The 22,670-nt window shown below is 47.7% G+C and overlaps 1 protein-coding gene across 7 annotated transcripts in view; it reads left to right on the plus strand.

Annotated features, from left to right (window-relative positions):
- Positions 1 to 8,305: 8,305 nt before the first annotated feature.
- The window catches only part of LOC142254635 (5-hydroxytryptamine receptor 3A-like), a 99,700-nt gene continuing 85,335 nt past the window's right edge, over positions 8,306 to 22,670 (plus strand). For 3 of the 7 annotated variants that reach the window (XM_075325792.1, XM_075325795.1, XM_075325798.1), the window contains exons 1-2: positions 8,306 to 8,357; positions 8,433 to 8,669. In XM_075325792.1, the coding sequence (XP_075181907.1) occupies positions 8,618 to 8,669 (52 nt within the window). In that variant the 5' untranslated portion in view covers positions 8,306 to 8,357; positions 8,433 to 8,617. Of the gene's footprint in view, positions 8,358 to 8,432; positions 8,670 to 22,670 lie in introns of those variants that run through there. The other 4 variants (XM_075325793.1, XM_075325794.1, XM_075325796.1 and 1 more) reach the window with 2 other exon arrangements.

Raw genomic sequence — 22,670 nt, forward strand, 5'->3', positions numbered from 1 at the left:
TCCAGACCACCATCTGCAACCCAATCTACTTCTCCCCTGGGAGCTCCAACTCCCAGCTTTCCCCAAGCTCCTCACTGCTCGAGGGCTACCACTGCATTTTTTTTCATGCATTTTTCCTTGCAGATTTTAATCAATACAGCAAGGAAAAACACATACCAGCAAAGTCTATGAGAATCCTGACTCACTGTGCACAGGCTCCTACTATTTTCCTTGCAGATTTTATTGCTGAAAAAAGAAGCAGCCTGTCAATTGTTTCTGCATGTTTTTCTTGCGTTTCTATAATCCATCGCAATGCTTTATCACTACAGTGGATTATATCGCATCACTTCGCCTCACAAACCATGCATACAGCATGATCTGTGAGAAGATCTGTAGCTCAGTAACCCGGGGTCATCATGATGATGATCCAGGGTTACCAAGGCAGCAATCGGGTCCCTGTGATTGCATTACAGAAACCTGATTGCCAGGGAGAGGTAAGTGATCTCTTCTCCTTGCCTCCTGAATGCTGCGATTGCATTGATCGCAGCATTCAGGGGGTTAAACTACAAGTAGCGGCGTGGGAAGTGAGAGTTGGGTCCCGACTGTAACATCAGCTGGAGACCCGACGGCGATAGCGGGGCTACAGCACAGGAACCCCCGCGATCACGTAACTAAAAAGAAAGAAGGAGAAAACGCAAGTGAAAACACACGCAAACGCATTAAAAAATGTGCTTTTTCCTGCCAAAAGAAGCTTTTTGTGTGCAGAAAAGAAGCACACAAAAAAGTTACGTGGGCACATAGCCTAAAGGCGGCATCACACGCTATGATATATCGGGCGATATTTCGTCGGGGTCATGGATTCCGTGAAGCACATCCGGCATCATTCGCGATATCATAGCGTGTGGCAGCTACGCGCGGCTGTAAACAAGCAAAAATACTCACCTTATCGTTGCTTGTTGACACGTCGTTCATTTTCATAACGTCGGTCACATTCCTGGATGCAGGTTGTTCGTTGTTCCCGATGCAGCACACATCGGTCCGTGTGACACCCCGGGAGCGACGAACACAGCTTACCTGTTTCCCACCGGCAATGCGGAAGGAAGTGGGCGGGATGTTACGACCCGCTCATCTCCACCCCTTTGCTTCTATTGGGCAGCCGCTGTGTGATGTCGCTGTGACGCCAAACGTCCCTCCCCCTTCAGAAAGAGGATGTTCGCCGCCCACAACGAGGTCGTTCGGGAGGTAAGTACGTGTGACGGGGGTAAACGACTTTGTGCGCCACAAGCAACTAATTCCCTGTGACGCACAAACGATGGGGGCGGGTGCGATCGCTTATGTGATCGCACGATATATCGTCCCGTGTGACGGGGCCTTTAGTAAAACAATGAATGTCTCTGTTTCATGACAGCAGGCAGAAAACCGGTTTCATTATAAAAAAATAAACAAAAAAACAATACACCCACCAAACTGTTTGTATAATCATGTTCATCTCTGAAGAATAATGTCAGACACGTCTTATCTGATGCAATCTCTTGCTCCATAAGTGAAAAATTGCTCTTTGTATACAGATGCAAATGAGGCTTTGTGGGTGTTCTCATGTTATTAAATTGCTTGAGTTAGAATGAAAAGAAGCAAGTTTGCATTAGACTTGCATTTTCCCTGGAGAGATGTGAGCTGCTCTGAGGCAACTTGAGAATACCACTTTAAGTTCTCTGGGCATGTGGAAGCACTTCCCAAGTATCTGCCCTCCTGGCTCTATTCTCTACCTAGTGGGGTTTATCTAGTACCTGGTGAACCCCCAGAAGATGTTACAACACACAAGGGACACAAGGGTCCCTGCTGCTAGGGACAGGGGTGAGGGAGCACCTCCTGAACTCACCTCAAGCTGACTCCTGAGCTCCCTAGCATCCATATACAGGTTCTTTCAACCTGTCGCGAGCCGGAACCTTAGGCCCTCAGCCGGGCCCTCCACTTACCCTGCCTAGTGAGTAGGCCGATGAGTTCAGTAGACTCGCCACTACAATACAGAAATACGAGGGTAGGAATACAAACACGGGAAATAAACATGCAAGGAAAAGACACTCCAGGCGACTTCTGTGCAGCAAACACCACTGCTGCACACAACGCGACAGACTTCTTCCAAAGCAGGATTCTTCCAAAGTGGACCACATAGAAATGAGGATTCAGTTTGTATCACAGGCATCATGTGATCAGATCACATGACTTAAAAAAGTGATCCCAAAGAGCCACACCTGAGATTGACAGCTACAGCCTGCAGCAAGGCAGGAAAGGGCGCTTACCCTTACCGCACCCCCTTCCAGCAGCGAGGCGCTGTGACCTTCTGACAACAGATTCACCCAGGGTCTCCCCCATGCGAGATACACTCATGACACTACCCTACCTCACCTTCCTCTGCTTGACTGATAACTTATTGGTGTGTAGTCAAACTAGTGAGCTGTCAGTCAAGCAGAGCAAGGTGGGGCTAGGCAGAGAAAACAGCAAGTGAGGCATAGGGTTGGGAAGTGCTCCAAGAGCACCTAAACCTTATTTTCATACAAATTAATACTGCAATTTTCTTCAGTTACGGAGCAACCGATTGCATCAGTAAAGGAATGGATGACATTATCTTTCAGAGAGATATATGACCATATAAAGAGTTTGAGTGTACAGGTGGATTGTTTAGATAGATTTCTATTAAGGAGGTTGTCCACTGCTCAGACAACCCCTTCTCAATCACTATGTTTCCCCCCAGTAAAATAATTTCAACTGTACTCGCCTATGCTGTGGACACTGTTCCAGCAGTGTCGGTGTAGCGCCGCTGAAGCCATCAGGGAGCTATAAGGTACTGCATCCCTACCCCCTAGGGTCCCAGAAGACCAGTGCCGGTAATAACCAGAAATTCCAGATAATCCCTGTTTCTTCCCAATTCCCCCATAGACTGGTACCAGGCTAGGGTTGGACCAATGGATGGCCGCCTAAAGGTGGAGCCAATCCAGTCCACTAGATGAGCAGGTGGGAGGGGCAGACAGTGGACAGAAGCAGAGAGTCGGTAGAGAGAGTCACTGAAGGAGGAAGCAAGAGGGAGCACTGACCCAAGTGTGACAGTAACCTGAGGGCCCAGGTGGTTGCTTGCCAGTGGAGTATGGTGGCGTACTCCCGGAACCACGAACCAACGGAGTACAGAATCCTAGGTCAGGCAAACGCTCCAGGCAGACGTGATAAAATCTGCACAGTGAGGGAACCATCAAGGACTTCACTGACCTTGAAGTTTGAGACACAGTAGCAACGGGAGAACCGGGGACCAGGACCAGAATATCCGACCCCACAGAGTTCATGCTACCGTCATACGGACTACCGTTAAGAGACTACCAGAAGGGGACCCCCAGGCGCTCCAAGCCACGGGGACCCACCAACCAAAGACAGGTGCAGGGAAAATGTGACACCCTGACCTTTTCAGGGTGTCACAGGGAACTGCACTCCTTTCCTTATGGTGCAGAACTCACCCTCCATGGTTCTGGGATCCTAACTATTGGTATTGCTTCCATCAGCATTCAAATCCTAGTCACCTCACACCACACCCTGTCAGGCACAGCAGTGGGTGGTCTAGCTGGAATAGGGCCACCCACTTAGGGGTCAGGCAGACTGGTGGGAGGGACTTGGTAAGGAGAGTTGGAGAGTAGCCCTCAGAGAGTGAGGAGCTAGGGGAGTTGTTACTCCCTGGGAGACTTTGGCTAGGTCGCGGACGGTGGTCTGGGACCGGAGGAGTCGGAGACCCGGTCACAGGGTATTGGAGAAAGGTGCCAGACTTAGTTTTGGAGAACGGTCGACACCGGAATATCTAGTAACCGGACTGGTACCGAGTACGGCGGGGTACTGGATGCCAGATCAGGGAGTAGCTTCACATAACTGATAATTAACCTGTGGAGGATAGTCTCTTTATGAACTTTCCCCAAGAGCTCAGAGATTGAAGGCACCAACACACCGAGGGGGATTGGGCTTTCCAACTGATGCGGCCCACTGAAATCCCAAGTGTCAGCCATTGAGAGCACGGCTCCTCTATTTAAGTATAGGGAACAGGACCCCGACAGCTTCAGGCTGAGGGGTCACTCAGAAACGTCTAAACATCAGTGCATGGAGGCAGGTCAGGACCATCAGCAATACCAACGGGAATAGATTCCCGGATGAGCACCCCAGGGAGGCAGCGGCACCCAGAGACTTGTTTTACTCATTTGTCAGAGTCTACTTAGGCTATGTGCACACAGTGCGTTTTTCTCGGCGTTTTTGCGCGTTTTTCGGGTGCGTTTTTGGCCTCAAAACTGCATGACTTTGCTTCCCCAGCAAAGTCTGAGTTTTCATTTTTGCTGTCCCCACACAGCGTTTTTTTTCAGCTGCGTTTTTGTGGTGACCACAAAAGCGCAGCATGTCAATTATTCCCGCGTTTTTCACTGCGCTTTTCATCCATTGAGTGCAATGGGATGTTGAAAGACGCAATGAGAAACGCAAATAGCTGCGTTTTGGTGCGTTTTGGTGCGTTTCTAAGACCAAAAACGCAGCTATAAACGCAGGAGGTGGGTAGTAAAGTGACGTGTACAGGAAGAGGATTCCTTCTGTCAGTAAACACAGAAGCGTGAATCCTCCCGGTACCGTCACCGTCGCGTCCACCTCCCGTCCTGTGCATGTATGCTGCCGTGCGGCGCCATGTCTGGGCGGGAGGTGGAAGCGGCTGAGAAAACAAAAGTTAACAGTAGAAAAAAAAAAAAAGTTATACTCACCTGTCTGCAGACTCCTGGTGCCATGCCCGCTCCCAGATCCTCTCACGGTATCGCCACCCCCGCTCCGGCTGTGTGCAGACGGCCGGGAAACCTCCGATGGATCCTGGCGATGGATCACCTGATGCAGTCACCTGACGCATCAGGTGATCGTAAGTATCGCGGTGACGCGGGCGCCCGGCCGGTATCAGCGGATGCGTCAGGAGACTTCATTCATCCCTGATTACCGGCAGCTGCTGCAGCGATCGGACGGGATCAGACTCCCGCCCCATCGCTCCAGGTGCTGCCGGTAATCAGCACATAAGTATTATTTTTTTTATTTTCTTTTGCACCGATGCATCAGCTGATTGTATAATCGGCTTTTATACAATCAGCTGATGTGTGATGGGATTCAGGAACTTGATCCTGACACATCATCTGATCGCTTTGCCTTCCAGCAAACCGATCAGATGATATTGGATCCGGATTGGACGGCGCGGGACCCTGACCCAGGATTACTGCGGAGGGGGGGTTCTTTATTTCAATAAAGATGGAGTCACTAATTGTGTTGTGTTTTATTTCTAATAAAAATATTTTTCTGTGTGTTGTGTTTTTTTTTTATCTTTACTAGAAATTCATGGTGGCCATGTCTAATATTGGCGTGACACCATGAATTTCGGGCTTAGGGCCAGCTATACAGCTAGCCCTAACCCCATTATTACCCGGCGAGCCATCCGGCATCAGGGCAGCTGGAAGAGTTGGATACAGCGCCAGAAGATGGCGCTTCTATGAAAGCGCCATTTTCTGGGGTGGCTGCGGGACTGCAATTCACAGCGGGGGTGCCCAGAAAGCATGGGCACCCTGCACTGTGGATTCCAATCCCCAGCTGCCTAGTTGTACCCAGCTGGACTCAAAAATTGGGCGAAGCTCACGTCATTTTTTTTTTAAATTATTTCATGAAATTCATGAAATAATTTTAAAAAAAAGGGCTTCCCTATATTTTTGGTTCCCAGCCGGGTACAAATAGGCAGCTGGGGGTTGGGGGCAGCCCGTACCTGCCTGCTGTACCCGGCTAGCATACAAAAATATGGCGAAGCCCACGTCATTTTTTTTGTTTGGGGGGGCAAAGAAATCCTGCATATAGTCCTGGAAGGAGGATGCTGAGCCTTGTAGTTCGACAGCTGCTGTCTGCTCTCCTGCATACACTATTGGATGGAGGATGCTGAGCCTTGTAGTTCTGCAGCTGCTGTCTGCTCTCCTGCATACACTATTGGATGGAGTATGCTGAGCCTTGTAGTTCTGCAGCTGTCTGCTCTTCTGCATACACTAGTGGAGAATGAAGAACACATTGAAGAAGGAAATGACATCAGACCTTTTTTTTTTTGTTCACTGATAAAAAACGCATAAGGACGCAGTGAGCAAAAACGCAGCAAAACGCAGCAAAAAACGCACCAAATCGCGGCAAAACGCGTGCGTTTTTTGCCGCGTTTTTTCGACACAGGTGCATTTTTGTGCGCTTTTAGCGGCCAAAAACGCACAAAAACGCAGCGTCAAAAAAACGCAGTGTGCGCACATAGCCTTAATGGTTGCACCAACATCCACACGGCCTGAGTGAGTACGCTGCTCGCTCCCCCCCCCCCCTTCGTCCTGCCTGCTGCATGGTCTGCACCACGCTTCCCTGTGCCTCCACCATCCAGAGTCCCGGGGCCTTCCCCTACCTGTGGAGGGAATGTCATCTGGCTGCCCCACTCCATCTCCCGCGGGTACTCCCATCGGTAGCGGCGGTACTCCCTTTACCGCGAACCATTGGTGGCATCACGAACACTAATCCCCTGTAAATAGACCCCCCTTTTATTTTCGAGTGGCCGCGAGCCACAGTAACCCCCGGATCCGAGCAGTCTGACTGCTGCAGGGGTGGTACAGATAGAAGCCACCAGGTCACTAAACCAGCACTGGGACTAAGGGGACCTGCGGTTAAGACCAGCCGGCCTTGGGTGACCAGTTTCCAGCTTACTGTGATTAAATGAACCAGTTACACTGCAACCCCCTGTGTGGCCTACTTTCTTTCAACACCCATCTAGATCCCCTATCCTCTGGGGCCTGGCCCTGCTTGCAGAGGGCCTAACATCTAGGCTGCCACTAACACCAGCCCCAGTAGTGAAAACTATGCAGCGGTGGCTCCATCCACATAGCCGCAACACCGCAAGTGGTGTCATCTGATAAACTCTAATTTAATTCCCTTGTAAATATACCCCTTTTTCAAAGAGCTCCCATGGCACGGAACCGGGCAACGGCCACCAAAGTGACATTCCCCAGTTATACACCTCCCAGGACTGAGTACCCCATAACCCTGTGTGACACATTGGCACTGGCTCTCCCAAGGCTCACGTGATATATGACTTCTCAATAATCCCTGTGGCCAATTAGAGGCTGCTTCACTTTCCAATTTTTTTAATGTAATTGTCATCCAGAGAAAGTCAGTGCTGCGGCTGCTCTTTCACCAAATGTCTGAGGGAAGGGAGAGTGAAGCAGCCTCTGACTGACCGTAGGGATGTCATGACATAATAATGTAATCTGAGCCCCGGGAGAGCAAGTGCCAATACCACTGGAATGGCAGACTACCCGGAGGGGAGAATAGCTGCTCTTATTTTACTTGGAAAAACATAGAGATAAAGAAGAGGTTGTCTGAATAGAGAAATACCCCTTTAATTTAAAAAATTGCTAATTTCGAGCTTATATCCTGCCAAAATATTGCTTGCTCAGAAGTTGGAAAGATAGCAAAAACCCCTGGCATCATTTAGAACGTATTCCGCAGCACTTTACAAATTAAGGGGGACATATACAGATATTACAGAGTAAAGGCCCTGTTACACGCAACAATGTATCTAACGATATATCGCCAGGGTCACGGATTCCATGACACACATCCGGTGTCGTTAGTGGCGTTGTTGTGTGTGACACTAACGAGCAAGTGTTAACAATGGAAAATACTCACCAAATCGTCCATCGTTGACACGTTGTTCACTTTAAAAAAATCGTTGATTGTTGAGGATGCAGGTTGTTCGTCGTTCCCGAGGCACACACATCGCTGTGTGTGACACCTCGGGAACGACGAACTACAACTTACCTGCGGCCGCCGGCAATGCGGAAGGAAGGAGGTGGGCATGATGTTACGGCCGCTCATCTCTGGCCCTTCGCTTCTATTGGGTGGCCGCTTAGTGATGCCGCTTAGACACCGCACGAACCGCCCCCTTAGAAAGGAGGCGGTTTGACGGCCACAGCGACGTCGCTAGGCAGGTAAGTACGTTTGACGGCTCCTAACGATATTGTGCGCCACGGGCAGCGATTTGCCCATGACGCACAAACGACGGGGGCGGGTACACTCGCTAGCGATATTGTTAGCGATATCGCTGCGTGTAACACCCCCTTTACACAATTCAACAGATACCAAGAGGCGTGAGGGCACAAGTTTACAATTTATGTCTTTAGACATATATCTTATATCCTGCCAAAATACTGTTTGCTCAGGAGTTGGAAAGAAAACACACCCTATAACATTACATAATCACATTATGCATCTTATTTGGAGCAAGTTTCTTGAAGACCAAATCTCACATTAGGACAAGATAGGTGGATACATAAAGTAAATTTGTTATATTTATTGCTATCATTTGATGTGATTATATCTTATCTCTTTCTTTTTAGGAAAGCTGAGTAATTAATGTAAATATTTGCGGCTCTATTTCCGATCGGGATTTTATTACGTGACAAAACTATCTTTCAAACAAGTTTATCCACCTCTTCTCCGGGAAAGCCTTCTCTCAGTATCCCTCCCATGAAAACCTCTAAGGTACTATACAGAAAGGAAGAATAACATCAATTACTTGATAATGTCTCTACAAGGTACTTGCTGCTTCTTTCTTTCTCTATTCTTCTTGATCGGTAAGAAATTCTACTTAATATTATTTACTAGAACTTATCAACTATTGTTACATAAGTACATTTATATGTCTACAAAATCCCACTAGTTTGTAAACTGTCCACTACTAACCTGACCTAAGGTTTTGATCCAGTAATCAGCCGATAAGAATCCTTCTTCCAAAAAAAATGGTGAGTGGAGTTGATACCAAAGCGTTCTATTGATGTCATCTGACCACATGACCTTCTCCCATGCCTCCTGTGAATCATCCAGATGGTCACTGGCAAACTTAAAAAGGGCCTGGACTTGTGCTTTTATGATCAGGGGGACCTTGCATGTCCTGCAGAATTTTAATCTTAGAGACTGTGGTTCCAGCTCTCTTTAGGTTATTGACCAGGTCCTCCCATGTAGTTCTGAGCTCATACCTGACCTTTCTCAGAATCATCGTTATCCCATGAGGCGAGATCTTGCATGGAGCCGTAGACTGTGTAAGATTGACAGTTATCTTATGTTTCCTTCATTTTCTAATAATTGCACCAACAGTTGTTGCCTTCTCACCAAGCTGCTTGCCTATTGACCTGTAGCCATCTCAAGCTTGTACAGGTTGACAATTTGGTCTCTGGTGTCCTTAGACAGCTCTTTGGTCTTGGCCATGGTAGAGAGGTTGGAGTGCGATTGATTGAGTGTGTGGACAGAAGTCTTTTATACAAGTAACATGTTCAAATAAGTGTAATTAATATAGGTACTGAGCGCAGAGTAGGAGCTTCTTGATGAAAATAAGTCCATGAGAGCCAGAATTTTTGCTGGTTGGTAGGTGACCAAATACTTATTTCATGCAATAAAATGCGAATTAATTATTTAAGTATCATACAATATAATTTTCTGGATTTTTTTTATTCTGTTTGTCACAGTTGAAGTTAACTATGATAAAAATGACAGAGCTCTCCATTCTTTGTAGTTGGGAAAAAATTGCAAAATTGACAGTGTATCAAATACTTATTTTTCCCACTGTATATAAGATTATCTCTGAACAGAAACATTTTTTTGAACACATCCAATTGTATAAATTATTATTATTTTTATTATTATTATTATAATAATACTAATGATAATAATTAAGAAAATAAATGGGTAATAAAACGCGCCTAAGATAAGCGGATAACAAAGTATAATGGCTAAAAAACACCCGATGAATCATGAAAACCGGCAAAAAAAATTGTGTATAGCCAGAGTACGAATACAAGTATATTGAAACAAATAATGACAATATTTAAAAAGATAAATGTAAAAAACAGGGGGATACTAATTGGTGACAAACAGCAGGAGGAAATAGTATAGCATCTGAATAATTATATTTGAGCAATAATCCCAAAAAATGTATAAAGATAAATGAAATATAGGAAAATGACAATAGTATGGTAAATAAATATATAAAGGATTCTGGGAAAATCTTACAATATACAATGCAAGTATGCACAAGAAGAGTTAAGTAGCTGATGATGAGGGTATATACGATTGTATATAAAGTGCTTGCAAAGATCAGGGGAATACTAGAATGACAAATAACACCAGTAAGGATAGAAGTAAGAAATAAATGAAAAAAAGAGTCTAATTTACTCCTATACTTCTCCTTCTGGAAAGGTGCCAGCTCCAAAATGCGTTTTACCGTAAGCCTTCATCAGGGAGTGGTGTTAGATTATATTTGCAATATATATGATATCTTAACACAGAGTACTTGATCTATTTATTTACAATATTATTGCAATTTTCCCATATTTCATATATTTTTATTTTATTTCTCAATTATCATTATTCATATATCAGGACCATGTTACTGCACGTCATTCACAACCTCTTTACCTCTTCTACGCTATCCATCCTGGGCCTTACTGAAACATGGCTGACACCCTCCGACAGTGCCTCATCTGCTGCGCTGTACTATGGCGGCCTTCACTTCACCCACACACCTCACCCTGGCAATAGACAGGGTGGAGGAGTGGGTCTCCTTCTTTCTAACAACTTCAGCTTTAACTAGAGATGAGCGATGTTCGAGGTTCGCCAATTTCATGTTCGAGTGATTTTGGGGGGTGTTCGAGTGGTTCGTCGAACTCAAGCTTTTTGCTAAAAGCTCGACAGTTCGAGTTACGTTCGAGAACGGTTCGAGCACCAAAAACGTGGCTTTTCACAGTAAGTATGTGCGCACGTTGCGTATCTGCATGCGTCCTGCGTCCCCAGCACAATCCCTCTCTCTTTCCTACTCACCGATCACGGGCGCCTCGCTGCACGGTTGTCACAAATCTGCAGCGTCTTTTCCTCTTTTGAAAATGGCTGCCGCTTCATTATTCAATTAGTTATTCCGTGCTTTCCCCACCCACCGGCGCCCATGATTGGTTGCAGTCAGACACATCCCCACGATGAGTGACAGCTGTCTCACTGCAACCAATCACAGCTGCCGGTGGGCGGGTCTATATCGTGCAGTAAAATAAAGAAATAAATAATAATAAAAAAAAAAAATGCGGTTCCCCCATATTTGATACCAGCCAGGATAAAGCCACACAGCTGGAGGCTGGTATTGTCAGGATGGAGAGCACCACGTTATGGGGAGCCACCAGCCTAACAATATCACCCAGCAGCCGGCCCGGAATTGCCGCATTCAGTAGATGCGACAGTCCCGGGACTCTACCCAGCTCATCCCGAATTGCCCTGGTGCGGTGGCAATTGGGGTAATAATGAGTTAATCATGCCAGGCGTCTCCCCGAGACACCTTCCATGATTAAACTGTAAGTGAAAGTAAAGAAACACACACAGCGAAAAATCCTTTATTTGGAATACAAGACAAAAAAATCCTCTTTCCCCATTTTATTAAAATTCCCAAATACCCCTCCAGGTCCGACGTAATCCACATGACACTGTCAGGTCTGCTAGCTCTGCTACATGAAAAAGACAAAGAATGTACATCCACAATGCCCAATAGTGAAAGGTGATATCTTTATTGAAACCAGGGTAGGTGAGGAGCGGCACAATTACAAGTGGGACTGCAGGCAGCAGGTATATCCAGGTTATCAAGGTATAATAACCAAATAACAATCAAAAATGATGATTGACCAAATATACAATGTACATGGACAATATAGCACCCCATTAAATATAATAGATGATGGAGCGCCCCAATTTCATCCACACAGTTACCCGCGTCCGGGTGGACGTGGGTAACTGTGTGTCTCCAGGTCTCTTTCCCTTCCAGGTATGTCAGCACCAGATATATGCTATTAGCCGTAGGCTGGCTTGTGTTTTTATATCTGTTAAAGGGTGCTTTATTGATTTCTCTACTATTTATATACCTAATTCAAGTTACTACACCCCTTTTGGGGTGCTTGATTTATCATTCATTATCCTGGTTGGTGAAATTGTGGCACTCCATCATCTATTATATTTAATGGGGTGCTATATTGTCCATGTACATTGTACATTTGGTCAATCATCATTTTTGATTGTTATTTGGTTATTATACTTTGATAACCTGGATATACCTGCTGCCCGCAGTCCCACTTGTAATTGTGCCGCTCCTCACCTACCCTGGTTTCAATAAAGATATCACCTTTCACTATTGGGCATTGTGGTCGTACATTCTTTGTCTTTTTCATATAATAATTAGCGACTGGCCTGGGTCATACTCTCTAATACCATGAATTCTAATTATATAGCTTCTTACATATCAACTTGATAATCATGGTGAGGCTGTGGTTTTTGTTTAGCTCTGCTACATGAAGATGACGGGGAGCGCTCTGTGTCCTCTCCACGTAGCACCTGAGGTGAACCGCGCTGTAATCTGAGACTTCAGTCTGCAATGCAAATCTGCTTATGTTTATCATTAGAGCAAGTAGCTGAATGGATAGAGCGCTCGCCTAAGAAGCCTTAGTTCACGAGTTCAATAAGTCCCGGCTGTGTCGGTAAAAAATTTGATTTATTTTTAATTTTAAATTAGAATTATTTATTTATAATTCTAATTTAATTTAATTATGCACTGAGGGGAGGAGCCGGACATCAGCTGTGAGCCACACCTCTAAAATCGGAGCAGTTCACGGAATGAGGCTGCATTGCTCTCTCAGTCATTAAGTCAGTCTCAGTCAGTCAGTCAATCAGTCTCAGTCATTCAGTCAGTCTCAGTCAGTCAGTCTCAGTCAGTCAGTCAATCTCAGTTAGGCTAAGTTCACACATCCTGTGTTTTCAATCCGTCAGGTCCGTCAGCAACGGATCAGTCATTTTCAAGATGTCAACTGATGCAACTGATGTGTTTTTCACAGGATTCCTTTCACAGGAATCCTGTGAAAAAACGGATCAGTTGCGTCCGTTACATCCGCTGTGCATCCGTTTTTTGACGGATCAGTCATGATCCGTCTGTGTTTGGGACAGCCCAGTGGGCGTGCCAAGCATGCTGGGCATGCTCAGTAGAGCATGACGGAATCCTGCGCTGGATTCCGTTGTAAGACGGATTACGACGGAATCCAGCACCATAGACATGCATTACAAGCTTGACGGATGGCGACGGATTCCTGCGCGGCGCGTTAATTTTGACGGCCCGAAAAACGTTACATTCTGCGTTGCTCCCCGCTCGGCGGTCAGTCAAAAACGACGGACCGCGACGCAGCGGATGCAACGCAGGGTCATCAGTCGCAATCCGTCACTAATAGAAGTCTATGGGGAAATACAGGATTCCTTCAAAATATTTTGCAGGATTCCGTAATTCCTCAAGGCTACGGATTGTGACTGATGCAAAACACAGGATGTGTGAACTTAGCCTTAGCCTAAGTCAGTCAGTCTCATTCAGTCAGTCTCATTCAGTCAGTCTCAGTCAGTCAGTCAGTCAGTCTCAGTCAGTCAGTCAGTCTCAGTCAGTCAGGCAGTCTCAGTCAGTCAGTCTCAGTCAGTCTCAGTCAGTCTCAGTCAGTCAGTCTCAGTCAGTCAGTCTGAGTCAGTCAGTCTCAGTCAGTCTCAGTCAGTCTCAGTCAGGCAGTCTCAGTCAGTCAGTCTCAGTCAGTCTCAGTCAGTCTCAGTCAGTCAGTCTCAGTCAGTCAGTCTGAGTCAGTCAGTCTCAGTCAGTCAGTCAGTCAGTCTCAGTCAGTCAATCAGTCTCAGTCAGTCAGTCCCACTCAGTCAGTCAGTCTCAGTCTCAGTCACTCTCTCTCTCCTTTCTCTCTCCTCTTCACTCCCCTTTCTCTCTTCTCTCTCTCCTCTCTCCTCTTCTCTCCTCTTCTCTCTATCTCCCTCTCTTCTCTCCTATTCTCTCTCTCTTCTCTTTCTCTCCCTCTTCTCTCTCTCTCCCTCTCTCTTTTCTCTCTTTTCTCTCTCTTTTCTCTCTCTCTTTTCTCTCTTTTTTCTCTCTCTTTTCTCTCTCTTCTCTCTCTCTTCTCACTCTCTTCTTTCTCTCTCTCTTTCAGACCTGGCGATGATCAGCTGATGCGGTCACCTGACGGAATCAGCTGACACTATAAGTCGAGCGGTGAGGCCGGATTTTTACCGCCCGGCCGGATAAACTATTAGCTGATGCTGTCGGACAGGAGTCTGCACAGAAGTGTGTAGTTTGGTTTTTTTGCACTGATTCATCAGCTGATTGTATAAAAGCCATTTATACAATCAGCTGCTGTGTCATGTGATTCAGGCCCTTGAACCTGATACATCATCTGATCGCTTTGCCTTCCAGCAAACCGATCAGATGATATTGGATCCGGATTGGACGGCGCGGGACCCTTGACCCAGGATTACTGCGGAGGGGGATTAATTATTTCAATAAAGATGGAGTCACTAATTGTGTTGTGTTTTATTTCTAAAAAAAAAAAATTTCTGTCTGTTGTGTTTTTTTTTATCTGTACTAGAAATTCATGGTGGCCATGTCTAATATTGGCGTGACACCATGAATTTCGGGCTGAGGGCCAGTTGATAATATACAGCGAGCCACCCGTCACCAGGGAAGCTGGTAGAGTTGGATACAGTGCCAGAAGATGGCGCTTCTATGAAAGCGTCCTTTTCTGGGGTGGCTGCAGACTGCAATTTGCAGCAGGGGTGCCCAGAAAGCTTGGGCACCCTGAGCTGCGGATTCCAATCCCCAGCTGCCTAGTTCTACCTGGCTGGACACAAAAACTGGGCGAAGCCCAAGTCATTTTTTTTTTAATTATTTCATGAAATCATGAAATAATTAAAAAAAAAAAAAAAAAGGGCTTCCCTATATTTTTGGTTCCCAGCCGGGTACAAATAGGCAGCTGGGGGTTGGGGGCAGCCCGTAGCTGCCTGCTGTACCTGGCTAGCATACAAAAACATGGCAAAGAACACGTAATTTTTTGGGGGGCAAAAAACTCCTGCATACAGTTCTGGATGGATTATGCTGAGCCTTGTAGTTCTGCAGCTGCTGTCTGTCTGTATGGAGGAGAGCAGACAGCAGCTGCAGATCTACAAGACTCAGCATACTCCATCCAGGACTGTATGCAGGAGTTTTTTGCCCACCAAAAAAATGTCGTGGGCTTTGCCATATTTTTGAATGCTAGCCAGGTACAACAGGCAGGTACGGCTGCCCCCAGCTGCCTATTTGTACTCGACTGGGAACTAAAAATATAGGGAAGCCCTTTTTTTAATAATTTCATGAAATAATTAAAAAAAAAAAAATCGACATGAGCTTCGACCCATTTTTGTGTCCAGCCAGGTACAACTAGGCAGCTGGGGATTGGAATCTGCAGCACAGGTTTGACCGAGCTTTCTGGGCCCATCTGCTGTGAATTGCACTCCACAGCCGCCCCAGAAAAAGGCACTTTCATAGAAGCGCCATCATCTGGCGCTGTATCCAACTCTTCCAGCTGCCCTGAAGCCGGGTGGCTCGCTGGGCAATAATGAGTTAATACTAGCTTTGTTTTACTAGCTAGTATTAAGCCAGAGATTCTTAATGTCAGGCAAGTTTGACCCGGACATTAAGAATCTCCAATAAAGGGTTAAAAAAAAGACACCACACAGAGAAAAAATGCTTTAATAGAAATAAATACACAGACACACTTAGAGACTTCATGTTTATTACTCCCTGTCAGCCCTCCATGATCCATGGTCTTCTGTCTTCTTTCTCCTTCAACCCATGCAGCTCTGCTACATCAGGCAGCACTGTGTGGGAGGAAGAACGCTGTTGCTCCCGTGCAGTCTATTCACTCAGTGAGTGAGCAGAAGCTGCATGTGACATCACCGCTGACAAGCGGGATACCATAGCAACGGTGCTCTGATCACGTAATTCCCGGTGCCGCTGCGGGCTGTAAGCGGTGACATCACCACGACAGGCGGGTTATCATAGTAACGGTGCTCCGATCACGTGACTCCCGATGCCGCTATTTACCGGCTAACAAATAGGAATAACGTTTGGAACACCATTCTAAGTCCGAACTGGGTGCAAAAACCTAAAAAAACATCACTATGGGGAGATAAGGTATGCACACCAGTGACTATGTAAGGGGAATACATGAAATAGCAGAAACTGCTGTGTGAATACTGACTTGAAAAATCCAATAGCTATATGCAAGAGTGAATATGTGAAAAATGGAATCTGCATTACTGCCATGAACATATGAATCAAGAGAAATTTAGCTACTGAATTGATCAATGCAATAGAGCCCCAACACTACGCCAAAGTATTTCTCTACGTTGGGGTCCCTAGCTTGTGTGTGTCCTCTCATGCAGTTAAAAATCTTACCATGTATGGGAAGCTGAGACCCAGGCTATTTATGCGTATGATATGGATTGGCAATAGGTGTGGTTGGGGAGGGTTCACAAACGAAAAAATACTAACAAATAGGAATAACGTTTGGAACACCATTCTAAGACTTAGAATGGTGTTCCAAACGTTATTCCTATTTGTTAGTATTTTTTCGTTTGTGAACCCTCCCCAACCACACCTATTGCCAATCCATATCATACGCATAAATAGCCTGGGTCTCAGCTTCCCATACACGGTAGGTTTTTTAACTGCATGAGAGGACACACACAAGCTAGGGACCCCAACGTAGAGAAATACTTTGGCGTAGTGTTGGGGCTCTATTGCATTGATCAATTCAGTAGCTAAATTTCTCTTGATTCATATGTTCATGGCAGTAATGCAGATTCCATTTTTCACATATTCACTCTTGCATATAGCTATTGGATTTTTCAAGTCAGTATTCACACAGCAGTTTCTGCTATTTCATGTATTCCCCTTACATAGTCACTGGTGTGTATACCTTATCTCCCCATAGCTATTTACCGGCTGTGATAGCTAGTCCCTGCATGTGGGCTGACTCTGTAAAGAGCGCCCACATACAGGAACGGGGAGTCGACCATGTGTCAGAGCATTTTGCCGGTACACGGACATGCTGGAGCGATCACCGCGTACCGGAGAGATGCACTGACAGGACCTAGCATGATGTCATAGCCATGTGACCAATCTGTAGCCAATGAGATAATAGACACGTGACTGGTCACATGCTATTTTGACGTCACGATAGGTCCTATCATCAGTGCTGGTTACCGGGAGGACGCAGTGATTATCGGAAGGAAAAGCGTCGGGAGACAGAGTGCAGGACGTGTCGCGGGGACCTGTAAGTGTTATGGCAATGTTTATTAACTGTATGTGTACATGTATAATGTGTTTATATATGTTTGTGTTTGCCTCCCATTGTTTTCAATGGGGTTCGACAGGTTAGTCGAACCGAACTCGAACGGAGCCTCCGTTTGACAAACCGAACCGAACTTGAGCCTTCAGAGGCTCGCTCATCTCTAGCTATAACCCAATCCCACCTCTACCCTCCTTTGTCCTGACTTTCTTTTGTTCTCCCCCCAACCTCACGCAGTGCTCTGCCACATGCATGCTCGCAATGCTCTGACACACACATGTGTAGCTCCCCTAAGACTGGTTGCTACAGGGTATGTCATTATATCCTCCCCGGGCAGGTGAAGATGTTAATCTGGTAAGTTCTACACACACCTCACACCACCTTACAGCAGGGAGAAGCAGTCACTAGAAAAGGGTTAACAATGTTTCTACACACACACTTCCTGGCAGACGCCAGGTGGACTCCACTAATTAGAAGAAGAGTGGTTGCTATAACAACTTGCAAAGGTGGTGGAATGGGCAGTTAGGAGTTGAGAACATTTCAGTTTAACTTTTAGCCAGGAGAAACAGCTTGGACACGAGACAGAGCAGATGCACAGTGTGTAGCTCCCTGAAGTGAGGCTGCCAGGCCCTTTGCGGCGGCAGATCAGAGCTGTCTGGATGTAACACCGAACAGACAGCACAACCAAGCCAGTGCCAGTAACATCTAGAGAGACGGGACTCGGCACCTGGAATCGTGGACTAAAAAGGAGCAATCACCAGAGCACGGGACTGAGCACAGGAGAGGTACAGAGCCCTAGATCGGGTGGCCGAGGCACAGCCTGGGAGATGGGTCAGAGGTCCAACCCACGAGAGGCCCAGGCTACCGGCCGTACGGACCAGGACTTGGGTGAGAGTACAGTGTTGTGCATGGAGGAGAAAGGCCACAGATTACCAAACCGGATCCAGCCTCTGACCTTCCCGGGAAGCAACCGGAGTCTCTGACGGCGAGGACCAGCACCCAGGGTGCGATACCACCTGAGCCAGTAAATAATGTGACTGGAACCCGCATCCGGTGACTCTGTGAGTAACTGCCACCGTCCTGCGCTCCGGCGCTCCCATGGCCTGCAGCCCCCGTTCTCACCAACCTCCCGTGGTTCCCCGCTCCACCCGCAGGTAGCGATACCATCCCGGCTGCACCTAACACCTGTCCCAGAGAGAGACTGTGTAGTGGCGGCTAATTCCTGGCCGCATACCGCGGGTGGCGCTGCAAAGCATCCCCACTCCCTATCCAGTACTGCCCCTAGGAGAGGACTAATCACAGGAAGGGTCGGCGGTGAAGGAGGCCGAGACCCCAGTCACGCTGCAACTGCTGACACGCTCCCCAGGGACCCGTCACCTTCCTTCCATCCCCATCCATACTGCACACTTGTTTGTTTGATGTTTTTGTTTGTCATGTAGCCGACGGGGTCACGGAACCGGGTCAAGCCAGTCACAGCTATCCCAAGGAACCATTGGCCCGGTGACAGGTGGCCCTAAGGCCCCGTGGACGCTACACATGCTCGCAATGCTCTGCCGCACGTATGCACGCAATGCTCTGCACGCCCCCCATAATGCTCTGCTGCACGCCCGCCCACAATGTTCTGCCGCATGTATGCACACATGCCCGCAATAATCTGCCGCACGCGTGTTTATAATGTTCTGCTGCACGCCTGCTTGCAATGCTCTGTCGCACGCACGCTTGCAATGCTCTGCCGCACACACACTTGCAATGCTCTGCCGCACGGCCACACGCTCGTAATACTCTGCTGCCCACCCGCTTGCAATGCTCTTCTGGATGAACGCCCACCCACCCGCTTGCAATGCTCTGCCGCACGCAGGCCCCTACTCACCTCATTCCAAGACCTCTGCTACCGGCAGCTATTCCTGTCAACCCACTGTCTTTCCAGGGCGAAAGTGCAGCACACAGCATACACTGTGAGCTCCAAAGAGATGGCGGCGATCTCCTCCCTCTGCTGTGATCTGGACAGCTCAGGGGGCATCTCCAGATCACAGCAGGGAGCTCTCCGTGTTAAGTATATGGGTCGGAGCGGGACTATCAGAGTCAATGGGTGCTGCCATAAATGAGGTAATTGTCGCTACACACAAGTCCAAGATGGCAGCGCCCAGTGGTTCAGTAAAATAGAATTAAATAAAAACTAAAACAATGAATTTAATTTTGTATTAATAATAATGGATTCTATACTCACTATTATTAATACAAAAAAAAACCCGCCACACCTTACCTTTAAGGTGCTAGTTTTGGTTTATTCTTCAAAAATCTGGTGACAGGTTCTGACTCGCCCACCCCAGGGCTATGGGACACCCGGTGCCGGGCCGGACTAGTCCGGTGGTAGTCAGTGGTGGCTGGGCCCGGCTCCGTGGCCCTGGTGGGTGTCAGTTGAATATGTGGCGGATGACTTTAAGTTTGTATTCGTGACGCCACCTGTGGTCTGCGGCTATTAAGCCGCCGCTGCTGTGTGAGGCCACCGGGATGATGTTATAGCAGCAATGGTGGTACTGCTCCCCACAGGTGGAGCAATGCCCGGGGCACAGTTGGTGCTTGTGGAAGTCTATGGTGCTGTGTGACTAACACGGTGCAGGGCCGACAAGCAATGAAAGAAACAGGCACAAACAGTAGTCTCTTTACCTTCTCCTCTTTTACTCGGCAGAAACTTAGTCCAGGGAGACCGTCACAGATGGTAAAGATGATCCGGCCGGCCTGGAAGTGCCTGGGGTGATCTTTGGCCAGTTGAGTATGAGGCCTACTCCTTAATCTTTCTCTGCTGTTTTAGGACACTGCACTTTAGGTTTGCAATTGCCCTCTTGCTGCTGGGACTTGTTTTTCGTCCCCTTTTCTGTGTGGTAGACTGCGCAGGCCCTCTCTGGTGCTTCTCTGCTGGAGCCCACACCAGGCCCTTGGGATGCAGCTGTACCTTCAGATTGCTTCTGGGACAGGGGGCTTGCAGCTCTCCTGCCCTCCGGATTCAGCTACCAGGGATGGATTTTATGCCCTGGCAACTACAGACTCCGATGTCCGAGTCTCTGCTGTGCCTCTCTGCACCTCTTGCTTCACTGGGCCAAGCTATCCAAGCTCTAGGCCCCAGTTTCACAAGGCAGCACTACCCTGCGTCTGCACTCTTTCACTCCTGTCTCCAGACTAACCACTACTTCCTCCCTTCAGCCAGACTTAAGGAATCCTCCCTGAAGTTCCAGGTTCAGAGCTCCCTCTGCTGGCCGGAGGGAGAATTGTGTTGAGTGTTAACTTACTGGCCAATAGATCTACCAATTACCTCCAGGCTCAGCATTAACCCTTTGGGAGGGCAATGCTGTTGTGGCGACCAGGTCCTGGGGCGCCACACTCCCCCTTAGTTAAATTCAGTACTCCCGGACTGTAGAAACAAACATGACATGTTAGAACATTTCATCCCATTATGGGAGGCGCAAATACTTTAACGTTACAAACTTAAACATTACTATAATAGTCCAGTGTGGCTCCCTGCCGGGTGTCCATTACACTGCTCCATGGGGGACCCGCCGCGATCAAACCCCCAACGTAGGCTCTGGGCGTGCGTCAGAGCATTGATGACCCCACTCTATGCACGCCGGACGGGTTTTTCTTCAGGGGTGTCGAGCACACTGGTGCTAACTATGAACAATTTAGGTGTTGGCCACCCATAGTCCAGTGGCCCAATTGTCCATTTTCGCAATCAAAGAAAAGAAAAACATTTTGTACACAACCTTACAGACATTTTGCATAACTATGTACATTCTAATAAATACTCCTTCTTTTTCCCTTATACAGTTGACTCTCTATACCTTGGAGGGGGTTGTCCCCGAGTGCTGCGCTGGGACCTACGTAGCTCTGGTGTTTGCCCCTGACTACGTGGTGCGTCTTCTATCTCAGCACTACAGGTGGGCCTAACCCCAATAGGTAAGCGTGATGGTTGCCTTTGTGGGCTAAGAGTCGCCAAGGGTATGACAGGTTCACCACTGACAGGGGGTTGATCCTCCTGTTCCACTGCTGGCGTGTCATCTCGTGCTGGCGCGGACGGTTCTTTAGGTGGATCCGGAACCTCTTCTGTTTCTGGCTCGACCAACTGCGGAAACGTCAAAACTGGTACCACTATAGCGTTGTTTATTCGGGTCCAAGTTTTGGGGAACTTTCCAAGGATGGTTTGAATCATCTCCCCTTCTTTCTCTTGACTTTGGGGACTTCCTTGTACTCCTTCCATTTCTCTTTGGATTCTGCACCGTTCAGGGCACGCTTTCAGGCGGTCTCGGGAAATTGCTTGATAGGTCTTGCCTTCATCCTTGCTTATGAGGCATACCTTACTATTGTCAAAGTTGGAGGGGATAATGGTGTAGGGCTCGTTTTCCCACTGATCATCCAATTTATGCGTCCTCCGCTTCTTCTTGAGGACTTGTTCTCCAGGTGCTAAGGGAGTTGCTGGGGCTGTTTGATTGTAATGCTGCTCTTGTCTCGTTCTTGCTTGAGACAGGCTCCTCTCTACGCACTCCTGGACCTTACGGTACCGCTGCTGCCGTTCTGTATCCCAATCCTCTATTTCTTGAACCGCCTCAGGCGACACAGTCCCCATCTCAAAGTCTACAGGCAACTTGCCAGGCCTGGCTCGCATCAGGTAAGCGGGGCTGCAGTTGGTCGAATTCACTGGGATATGGTTGTACAGGTCTACCAGATCTGGCAACTTTTCTGGCCATTGGTTCCTTTCCTCCAGCGGTAGGGTCTTCAGCATATCAATAACCACATGGTTCATTTTCTCGCACAGTCCATTGGTTTGGGGGTGGTACGGTGTGGTTCGGATTTTCTTACAACCGTACATGTTACAGAACTCTTGGAACACTTCAGCCTCGAATGCAGGACCCTGATCAGTCAGTACCCTTTCCGGATAGCCGTGAGGTCGACAAAAGGATGCCTGGAACGCTCTAGCTGCTGTCCTGGCTGTCTGGTCCTTCACAGGCACTACTACCAGGAAACGAGAGTAATGGTCCACAATGGTGAGGGCGTACACATAGCCTGACCGGCTTGGTGTTAGCTTCACGTGGTCCAGGGCCACCAACTCCAGGGGCTGCTTCGTGACAATTGGCTGTAGGGGAGACCTTTGGCTGGCATCATCCTTCCGCCTCAGGTTACACGGGCCACAGTCTCGGCCCCACTTCTCGATCATCTTTCTCATGTGCACCCAATAGAACCGATCACGGAGTAGGGCCTCCAACTTCTTCCACCCGAAGTGTCCTGCGTTATCATGATACGCTGCTAGGACCATTGGAGCATCCCTCTGCGGAACCACTATCTGCCAGACAAGTTCATTTGTTCGCCAGTTGACATATCTCTTGCAGAGCTTGCCTTGGTAGGTGAACAGTCGTCCCC

This window comes from Anomaloglossus baeobatrachus, chromosome 10, assembly GCF_048569485.1.
Source record: "Anomaloglossus baeobatrachus isolate aAnoBae1 chromosome 10, aAnoBae1.hap1, whole genome shotgun sequence".
Classification (NCBI taxonomy): Eukaryota; Metazoa; Chordata; class Amphibia; order Anura; family Aromobatidae; genus Anomaloglossus; species Anomaloglossus baeobatrachus.